This window comes from Charadrius vociferus, unplaced genomic scaffold, assembly GCF_000708025.1.
Source record: "Charadrius vociferus isolate BGI_N301 unplaced genomic scaffold, ASM70802v2 scaffold90, whole genome shotgun sequence".
Classification (NCBI taxonomy): domain Eukaryota; kingdom Metazoa; phylum Chordata; class Aves; order Charadriiformes; family Charadriidae; genus Charadrius; species Charadrius vociferus.
In genome coordinates, this window is record NW_009647222.1 from 9,596,700 (window position 1) to 9,607,399 (window position 10,700).

Consider the following 10,700-nt stretch of genomic DNA (forward strand, 5'->3'; position numbering starts at 1 on the left):
AGCAGACATATATAAATCAATTTGTTTGCAAAAGGACCATTAAAACAGCTAAGGCAGCAACAGCCACATGGCTCAGTAACTAGGCTACAACAAAAATATGGTAAGTAGAAGCACATCCTGCTACTGAAGTCATTAGCAAAGCTTTCTTTGACTTCAGAAAATCAGGATGGAGCTCTAAACTACTCTTGTAAAAACCAAATGCAATTTTTATTTTTCTGGACCCCTAGACATTTTCTGGTGGAAGAATATGTCTGTCTGGTATACTAACAGTCCACTTGCCTTAGCTATCACAGAATCACAGAACGGTCAGGGTTGGAAGGGACTTCCGGAGATCATCTAGTCCAACCCCCCTGCCAGAGCAGGGTCACCTACAGCACGTTGCACAGGACAGCGTCCAGGCGGGTTTTGAATGTCTCCTGAGTGGGAGACTCCACCACCTCTCTGGGCAGCCTGTTCCAGTGCTCTGCCACCCTCAAAGTAAAGAAGTTCCTCCTCATGTTAAGATGGAACTTCTTATGTTCAATCTTGTGCCCTTTACCTCTTGTCCTGTCACTGGGCACCACTGAAAAAAGACTGTTCCTATCCACCTCGCGCCCTCCCTTTAAGCATTTGTAAGCATTAATAAGATCCCCCCCTCAATCTTCTTTTCCCTAGACTAAAAAGACCCAAGTCCCTCAGCATCTCCTCAGATGAGAGATATTCTAATCCCCTAATCATCTTTGTAGCCCTTTGCTGTACCCTCTCCAGCACATCCCTGTCTTTCTTGAACTGGGGAGCCCAGAACTGGACGCAGTACTCCAGATGCGGCCTCACCAGGGCAGAGTAGAGGGGGAGGATGACCTCCCTCGACCTGCTGGCCACACTCTTCTTCTTGCACCCCAGGATGCCATTCACCTTCTTGGCCGCCAGGGCACATTGCTGGCTCATGGGCATCCTGTTGACCACCAGGACTCCCAGGTCCCTTTCCACAGAGCTGCTCTCCAGGAGGTCAGTCCCCAACCTGTACTGATGCATGGGGCTATTCCTCCCCAGTTGCAGTACCCTACACTTGCCCTTGTTGAACTTCATAAGGTTTCTCTCTGCCCAACTCTCCAGCCTGTCCAAGGATCTTTCACAGATCCTTCAGAAATAGTCCATGGTCCATAAGAAGTCTATATACTGAGAGTCAAAGATTATTGATACAAAGCAACAAAATTAAAGTTTCTCAGACACTAAGCCTGTATTCTTTTCTCACTTACACTACCTTTACACTTGTAAGATATCAGTGCCCAAATCAAGAATAACTTAACTGCACTGAATAGTTCCTGATTTATATGTTACTTGGAATTCACACTGGTGTGTAAAAGGTCATAAATCAGATTCTTTGCTTATATTTTTAAGTACACTCCTACTAGTATGAGGACAAGATCCTCAGTTACTATAAATCAGAATAGCTCTGTTTGCTTTCCTATCTTCAGAAGAATTACAGCATTTATAGCCACTAAGGGATTTGGCCCTCATTTCAATAATTTAATTGATAAGAGTTTCCCAAGCGTCTACATACCAAGTTCCTGCATCTGACGCTTGTTTCACTATAGATACAAGACGGATGGATCTCGCAAACAGTATAAACATATTTCTGGCCAGTTTTGATACAAATGTGGAAGGCAGCTTCTAACTAACAGAATAATAAGGATCTGTTACAGTGTTCCAGTCAGAACCATGGGACTACACCCTTTTCTTTTCTTGGAAGAATAAATGAAGCTTTAGAATAGAATGCTTTTTCTATTTGTCTCTGAAAGCTTCACTATTTTGTATTGGTTTTGGCAAGACAGATAGCAAGTCTCACCTTTGTTTTTTCTTAGCTTTTTTTTTTGGTAAAGCCTAACACATTTTGTCTTATGTAACCTAAAGTAAAAGGATCACTGTAACCTTGTCCTTTATTTCATTTTTATTCCACTTGAAAGACTGCCAGTGTCTGTAACTGTCAAAGAACAATTAAAGCTATGAATTCCCTCATGCAGATCAAGGGTGAACAGTTTGGTTTTAGCACAATTTGTTGTTTTCATGATGGGGTTATAGCAAGCAACCAGCAGCAGAGCCACATCAGACTCTAAGCTCCTGTGTGATCCAAAACAGGCTACCAGAGGATTCCACAGTATGGTGGGTTGACCTGGAGTGGCTGCCAGATGCCTACACAGGTTGTCTCTCACTCCGTCTCCTCAACAGAATAGGGGGAGAAAACAAGATGGAAAAGCTCATGGGTTGAGATAAAGACAGGGAAATCACTCATCAGTTAACCATCACAGGCAAAACACTTAATCTGGGGAAAATTAATTTCATTTATTGCCAATTAAAACTAAAATAGGATGGTGAAAAACAAAGACAAGGAATCTAAAACACCTTCCCCCCACCCTCCCCTTCTTCCCAGGCTCAACTTCACTCCTTTCCCAACTCTCCTACTTCCTCTCCCCGAAGTGTTGCAGGGGGGGTGAGGAATGGGGATTGCAGTCAGTCTGTAACAGTTCCTCTCTGCCACTCCTTCATCCTTGTGCTTTTCCCCTGCTTCAGTGTGGGTCCTTCCCTCAGGCTACAGTCCTTCATGAACTGCTCCAGCATGAGCTCTCCACAGGCCACAGCTTCCTTCACGGCATACCTACCTGCTCTGACGTGGGGTCCTCTGTGGGCTGCAGTACAGATATCTGCTCCACTGTGGTCCACTCCACACACTGCAGGGACATAGTTGCTTCACCGTGGTCTCTTCCAGGAGAAACTCTTCTCCAGCACCTCCTCCTCCCCTCCTTTTTCCTCATATTTCAGTGTCTGCAGGACAATTTCTTACTTCTCCCATTTCCCTCACTCCTCTCTCTCACACAGCTGTGCTGTATTTTTACCCTTTCTTAAATATGCTTTCTGAGATGCACCACAGCTGATGGACTCACCTGTGCCCTGCAGTGTGTTCGTTGGAGCTGGCTGGAGGCAGCTGCGTCTGGCATGGGCAGCCCTTGCCCTCTTCTCACAGAGGCAGTCCCTGCAGCCCCCCACTACCAACTCCTTGACACCTACACCCAATACTACACAGGGCAAGTCACCCTGACATCCGAATGGTGGGTGAAGCAGGGGCTTCCTGGAAAGTCATTGTTATCTTTCACCTCACAACTTTCTGGAACCCCCAGTCTCTGAGGCATGCAGCATCTTTGCCAGTGTTTGTTAGCCATAGGAAAAAGTCTGATGTGCAAATCACAGGCTATCCACTGTACGGATGGTGTCTTCTCATTGCCTTCCTTTTCTTACCTCCCCCACTCCAATTATTAAATCCTTAATAAATGTATTTTCAGTCTTCAGTTGCTACTTCTCCCTATTCTCTTTCCATGGCTTGAGGGGGAAAGGCTAATTCTAGAAATATCAACTTCTTAGAGCCAGATTTTACCCTACTCAGAGGATGACCAAAGAAGTTTTCTTCTTACTTCATACAACCCAGGGAAAACAGTAGTAGCACTTGCTTTATGGGAAATGCAAAACAGAAGCAAATAAACATGAAAGCTCTCTAGAAAGAATGAACAATCATTTAGATACCATATCCTCTCCCGCATGTAGGCTGTCCCTGTGTGACACACTAAGTTAGAGCTTTCTGTATTCCGGCACGTGCGTATTTCACGTGGACAAACCACCTCCAAGGGCACTGCTCATTAAAGGTTCTAATGTTATCCAAGTGGCTGAGCATGTTCACTTGTTCGTGTGTTTGTCAAACAAGGTGGTATAGCTGGAAACATACCTCCAACCGCTCAGGCAGGGACCTGGCACCATTCTAACCCATGGTGATAACCTTGCTACAGCAGATGATGGCTTTTCAGCAAATTTCTACTCTAAGATTCAATTCTGATAAGTAATGCAAGACACTGAGATAACCTACAGGATGTGCATTTTATTTTGCAAAGATAATTTTCTATATCATGAGCTCAGGGACTGTGTAATTTTGTGACCAAAAGTCAGAAATTCCCCCAAAGTTAAAGCTGACCCACAACACATCAAAAAAGGAAGTCCAATAGCACACAGGCTGCCTCCTGCACTGCCCTGTACTTCCTCAGTGTGGAGCAGGTCACTCTGATTATCAGGACACGCTCTAGCTTGGGCTACAGCAACAGAGTAACAGCCCATAAAGTTCATGAACTATAAAGCCTCTCAGTTTCAATTTCAGGTACTTCAGAGGAAAGGTGAAAGAACTCCCTGGCAAACAGAACCGTGGAATAAGCCACGCGTAAATCAGATTCTTCTTTAGCAGGGCGAGTTAAGGATGGCATCCTCGCTAAGATAACTTCTTTTCTTTCTTTACTCCTTTTGAACGTAACAGCAGAGGATTTCAACAGCCACACCGTCATGACTCCAGCCCAAACCTACAGCCCTCACCCTGACAGAGCACGAAGCTCAGAGGCACCTCCCCCCTTGCAGCGAGCCCCTGTACCAGAGTCCCTGCCCCCGACCACCAGAGCAGTACGGTGCAAGCAAAAAGCCTACGGGAGGGAGGCGGGTGTTCCTCTGGCCGCCCCAACGGGGGACAGCCGCCCTCACAAACAGTTCCCGGACACGAGGCCTTCTTGTCGCCGCGCCAGGCCCCGCTCGGCGTTGCGATCAATGCTTGGGTAGAGGCTCCCCCGTTCGCGTGGCAACAGTAAGGCCGGTTCCTATTGGGTGCGGGGCGGGGGCTGTGGTGAGGCTCGCCCTGCCCTGCCCTGCCCTGCCCTGCCCTGCCCAGGTCATTCGCCTGAGGGGACCGGGCCGGGCCGGGGTGGCGCTGCCGGTTGGAGTCGAGCCGGATGCGGGTCACGAGCGGGTAACGGGAGCCGCAGAGCTGCGTTGTGCCATCCCCCGGAGCCTCAGCAGCCGTTCCTCCTGGGCGGTGGGACAGTAACAGTCCAGGGCCCACCGCAGCCCTCGGGAGGAGGCTGGGCCCAGGGCCCGGGCGTGGAGCCTCGCGTAGGGAAGTGGGGATCACTCCCCCAGGCGCCAGGTGGCCGTGGCCGTGGCGTGCCCGCTGGTCGGGCCCAGAACTGAGGAGCAACGGAGGGGGGATAGTACCTGCTCACCCTGGTTGGCATCCGAGTGATTTTGGTTTAAGATTTCATTGAGCGTTTCGGTGAGAAACCAGGTACTTTAAGGTTTAATTCAGTATAAAATAAATGCTTTTTCACGGTGTGGTGACCCATGTAAAGTATTGGTAGGGTGTTACCGTCTTGATTTAAGCCCTTTTTTGTTCATTCCAAAAGGACCGCATAAATTACTGCAGGCCGACATGACAAAAGAGGCCTTATTCTATGGCCTTCCCTAAGCATTGGTGTATTGTTTTTTAATAAGTTGAATGAGATTTGTCGAAAACTACATTGTAGCCATCATCTGGAAAAAATACAGTCTCTTGTAGGGTCCAGACACACTGGCCACGCATCAGCAATTAACCAATAATGCTTTCTGTTTTCAAAAGTCCATGAACAAATTCAGTATTTCAGTAGTTCTTGATATAGACTAATGCCCTACAGGACACATTAAAGCTTTTATTCCCACAAATAATTTGTGTGTGTAACTTAACTTTCATGTGGTGCCTTTGAATCAGTGGTAGTGCTCAGAGACAGTAACTTGAGCAGAAGTATGTAAGATTGCAGAATGTAATGACTATATAGCGTCATAGCTATTGCTAGAAAAATAATTTTGAAATTATTTCCTAATTTTAAAGGATTCATGTAAATTGCTGCAAATTACTGAGTAAAAAAGTGACCAAATGATCCATACTTGCATGTTTGAAAAACAAATGTTTACCACTTGAATTGGCCCATATCATATTTTTGTCTGTATTCCTTTTTCATCCTGTTTAGAATACACAGGCTTACACAGATCTTTAATATTAAAAGCAAAGTCAGAAGTAGTTTTAGCCTCTAATCTCACTGGGATTTACTGAGGGAACAATGAACGTGTCCAAAAGGGTCTGGCTGTTAAGAGAGACCAACCCCTAAGCATGCATGGCTGAGGAAGGGTGGTTAACGAACTGAACTGGAAATCCACTGTGGATTTTCCTCTGCGGGTTTAAATCGTACCAACTATGGAGCGGTGGCAATGCCAGGAACTGAAAGTCTGCTGCAGCATTTCCAGGATTATCTGTTTCAGTAGGGTTAGAAGTGCCTTTTTTGGGGGGGTTACAGCACCAGAAACCATTAAGGTGCAGAAGCAAAGAAGAGTGGTACATGAATAACCTGGGAAAAGTTAAAATCTGGAGTGGTGCAAGCTTTGAGTAGGGAATATTTGTCATCACCTCTGTTTCCTCTGGTAAATTTTTATGTATTTGTTAAGCCCCAACCATTTGATTATGTGATGTATGGAAGAAATAAAATACTGTCTTCCCAGTGGAGCTTGAAATCTAACCATTTTCCTTGGTTCTTGTTTTGTTCTAATTGGTTCACTCATGCTGAGTTCTTAGAGCTCTCACATATTTTATGGGTGACTCTTTTCCAAAGCTGTGAGAAAGCAGATGTAAGGCCTGTGAGGGCTGAAGTCTTAGCACACTGTTACACCAGCTGTGTTACTGTTATCTGTGTGTGAGGATTAAATTGTCATCTTATGTTCAGTGCTGGCAAAAGCTGAGTATGTGACAGAGATGGTGACAGTGGATTTAACGTCTGGGTGGCAGTTACTTTGAATATCGCTCGTACCACACATATCAGGCAAGTTGGCATATTAGTGGTTGTGATTGGAATCAGTCTGAGCAGTCAGCTGCCATTAACATGACCGTTCTTTCTGCATCTTGCATGCTGTCACACAGCATGTCTTATTGCAGCACTCCCTCCTACAAAACAATATTCCTTCCAAAAGTGGGTTTTAGTTAATTCGCTCCATGTGGCAGTGTGGATTTGTCTCCCATTCTTGCTGAAGGACACAATTCCATCTTTACAGACCATCTTTCACAGGTGGCACCCGCTCTGTACGTGAAACGGACTGCTCCCAAGTAGAGACTGCATTCGGCTGATTGCGGAGCTCTTTCAGAAGAGCTCTGACGAGGACTTAGGAGATCGCCTCCAAGCTGGGGCAGCACTCGTGGACATGCTTTAGCTCCTTGCAGCTGCGGTTCACAAATCAGCCTATTATCTGAAACCACCATCCATATCAGCTAAAGTTAATATGTCAGCCTGTAAATTACAGCAGCCGAGGAGCCAGCACACATTTGCTTCTGCCGTTTCTCTTCCATGGTGGCCATTTCTGGCAGAGAGGCAGAGTGGACAGCTGGAGGTGGTAGCTTCTAAAACTACTCCAGTGTGCATTGCCAGGGCTTGTCATCTGTGCAAAGCAAGAACTCCAGCAAAAGTTGTTGCGTGGCTTTACAATTTCAATCATTGATGAGGTGGCAAAATCCAGAAAAAATTATACTGGCACAGAACAGCTTGCCAAAGGAACCTTATTTGGGTTCCTGCATTAGCAGGGAGTACAAAGGCTTCTCCTTTCTCTATTCGACTGGGGTAAACAGCTTCACTGTTTCTAAAACCAGTGTGGGAATTACTGTTAGCAGTCATACACTGCTAATAGTAATTCCCACACGCTGGGGTCCTGAAGTACAAAAAATTGCCCTGCCTTTTTGTAAACTTTTCTCACATTCATTTTTAAAGACCACGCAGCTCAGATGTTTTCGGAAGGACGCTGGATGTTACATGCACCTATGTGTGACTCAAGCCTGAGAGCTGGAAAGAGGCGTTGTTCCAGTCCGCCTGCAGAATGTGCCGTTGCTCCCCCATCATTTGGAGGGGTGATTTATATGCAGCTAGACCAGGGCAGAGTGGCATCAGTGTTGGTGGCTTCCTTGCCACTCCCTGAAGATAGAACAGCAGTTTTTACTGGAAGATGACTCGGCACTTGAGGTCTAAAACTCATTATGCCAAAATCTGGGTAAGTTTTATTTTAAAATGAAGGTGTTCCTGTTTGCAGACTCCCTTTATGTTGCCAGAATGAAGCTGATTATTAGTTGCAATTATTTCTGTTCTATCTGTGTGATATACAGCGTGACAGGTAGCAGAAAATACTCATCTGCATATGTTTTACAATTCAAACACTAGAGGACACCAGGCGGCAGATGATGCAGTAGAGAAATCAAATGGATTATGTAGTGAGCACACCGGCAGCTGAGAAGGATGCAGTCAGATTAAGTATCATCATTTCTGTACTGTGTCCTTCCCATGAGCGTGGTGACTGGGTTTGGGATTTTTTTTGGCGTTAGTATTGTTTCATTCAGCCAAATCTCTCTTTAGCTTTTTCTTTTGACTGGAGAGGCAAATGCTGTTCCTTAATCCTCCCTCTAAACCTTTGCTGGTAGCTACTGAGTGGTGTTATTTATAGCCCAGGCAAGACAGAATGGCTTATAATAATGGTGACTCAGGCCTATAAATCTTTATAATTATTGCCAGAACTATTGGTGCCGTGTTGTGTTGTGATGCTTATACAAAAGTGCCGAGAATCTTTCGTGCTTACTCATTAGCTTTCTTGTCTTTCCTCCTTACTGCCCAGCTTCACTCCAATGAATACTTAAACCTCTATACAATGTATACAAAACCGTGCAAAAATTTCTTACCTAGATTAGTTTCCCCTCAGTTCCTTCATGTTAACGCTTTGGAGGGGTGTTACTGAGGCAAGCCACTTCATGCTGCTGGTATCTGAGGTGCCCCGCTGGCAGAAGTTGCCAGGGTGGATAGCCAGGAGCCACGGGAGTGCTCAGCACAGCCCTGGGCCTTTCCGGGGGGCTTATGGCCAAGGCCTGTCGAGTGCTTCTGGATGTGCACCTGTGTAGTGATGGATTGATCCAGGGAGGTGGTATATTCGGTATAGCCATGAAGCTATATGGCCAACGATGGAGGGTTTGAACTAACGTTGAGGGTACACAGTGTGTTACAAGAAACGGCGTTGCCTGTTGGTTGTCTGAAATATCGCTGAAGTGAAGACATCCAAATCCGCCCTGTGTCTTGCAGGTTTGTATCACTAAATGGGCTACCAGCTGCGTAACTATGAGAAATCTCACTATCGTGCTAACTTTGCGGCAGTTACCTCAGCAGAAGCAGCTTACCAGATTTGAATGCTGAGGGGAGAAAAAAATAATTGTCTCTGTTTTCTGGTATCTTTGTTCATTTGCAGTTCATTTGTATCAATGAGGCAGTCTCTCCAGGGACAATTTGGGGCACTTGGCCAAGACCCCTTGGCCTATGGTCTGTGGTTGGATGGAGGGTCATGGTGACTATTTGGCCGAGTCCTGAAAGTTCAAGTTGTCAAAATAGGAAGGAGCTTACTACTTATGGCCTTTAACAGAAAGACTGAAAAGCTTTCGAGGACCAGAGATCCAAACGTAGAATTTCAGCATGGCTTATGTGGGAATGGGCTTTCAGCTCTTGGATGAATTTCACCTAATAGCACAGAAGGCAACAGAGTTAAGGGGTAGGAAAGAATAGCTCAGGCTGAGGACAGTTTTCTGGTCCAAGGAAGCAGATTACTGCCACACAGTAACTTTGTTGTCAAAAACAAGGAGCACCAGCATAGCAGTAGGCGCACGATAGATTGTCGCAGAGGCAATTACTCTCTACAATAAGGAAATGCTTTTTTGGCCAAACTAGCTGTTCTGCCCTCAGCCCGGTAGCTGGTGGCCCTCAGCACAGGCTCAGTTTGGCAATGGCATGTGTATATACCTGGCTGTTACAAACGTGGCCTAAGAACAATTTTGGCTTTGGGGGCCGGGGGGTGGTCATCTGCTGTATCAAAGGAGACAGGCTGTGCCTGGGAATGGGAGTAGGATTCCCTAGTGCCTGCAGATATGCGAGAAGCCTTTTAGGCAGCCAGTAAGGATATATTGCTCGTATATCCTCGGGATTAAGTGATTTAACTAGATTTTTGTTGCTAATGAAATTTTCTTCTGACTCTAATCTGCAGGAACTGTGGGAAGGTTTTGTCTTCCTCTGTAGCACGAAGGAATTCTCCTGCTCCTGCAGCTTGTTGTAGTTTGTGGGTTTTGGTGTCCTGTATGACAGAGACTCGTAGGGCTTCTCAGCATGGAGTTGCCTGAGAGGTGTAAGATAAAAACGTGTAAAATATCACATGGATTGAACAGTGACCGTGTATCATCTGTCGTAATGCAAGAACAAAGGAACACCAAATTACACTATCTAGTGGCAGTCTCTAAGCAAATTAATCCTTTTTAATACGGTGTGTATTTAGATGAATAACGCATTGCCATGGGATGCTGTCAATACCGGCATGAGGGGAAGAAAACCCTGTGGGGGGCTATTAAACACAAAGATGCTCAGAGTCCCGTGCTTTCTATTGTACTCTCACACAGGCATTCATTATGGGCCACTGTCAGAGACAGCTCATTGGGCCAGATGGTGGTTTGAGTTGATGCCATCCTTCTGTGGTTCTTCTGTCATAAGTTAGGAGATGTGCATACGGGAAAGGATCTGTGGCTTGTACAAAGACTACCTGACCTGAGTAGGAGGTCTAGAAAATAAGCAAACCACAATGCATGGAACACATCTTTTATTCAATAAGCAAGCAAGCACAGAAGTATAATGTGTAGTGCTTAATATTCATACAGTACTAAAAAATATAAAAATAGAAATAAAATTTCACTGAAAGCATTTTCACTCACAAATATACAAGGAAAAGTGCTGTCAAAGCCACATCATGCTACACCACTTGCCAGTTGCTGAACC

General features: G+C 45.6%; 1 protein-coding gene across 1 annotated transcript in view; it reads right to left on the bottom strand.

Annotated features, from left to right (window-relative positions):
• Positions 1-10,700, bottom strand: part of EFCAB6 (EF-hand calcium binding domain 6) — a 130,806-nt gene that overhangs the window by 118,933 nt on the left and 1,173 nt on the right. The window contains 1 exon segment of the mRNA XM_009879780.1: positions 4,495-5,027. Coding sequence (XP_009878082.1) covers positions 4,495-5,027 — 533 coding nt within the window.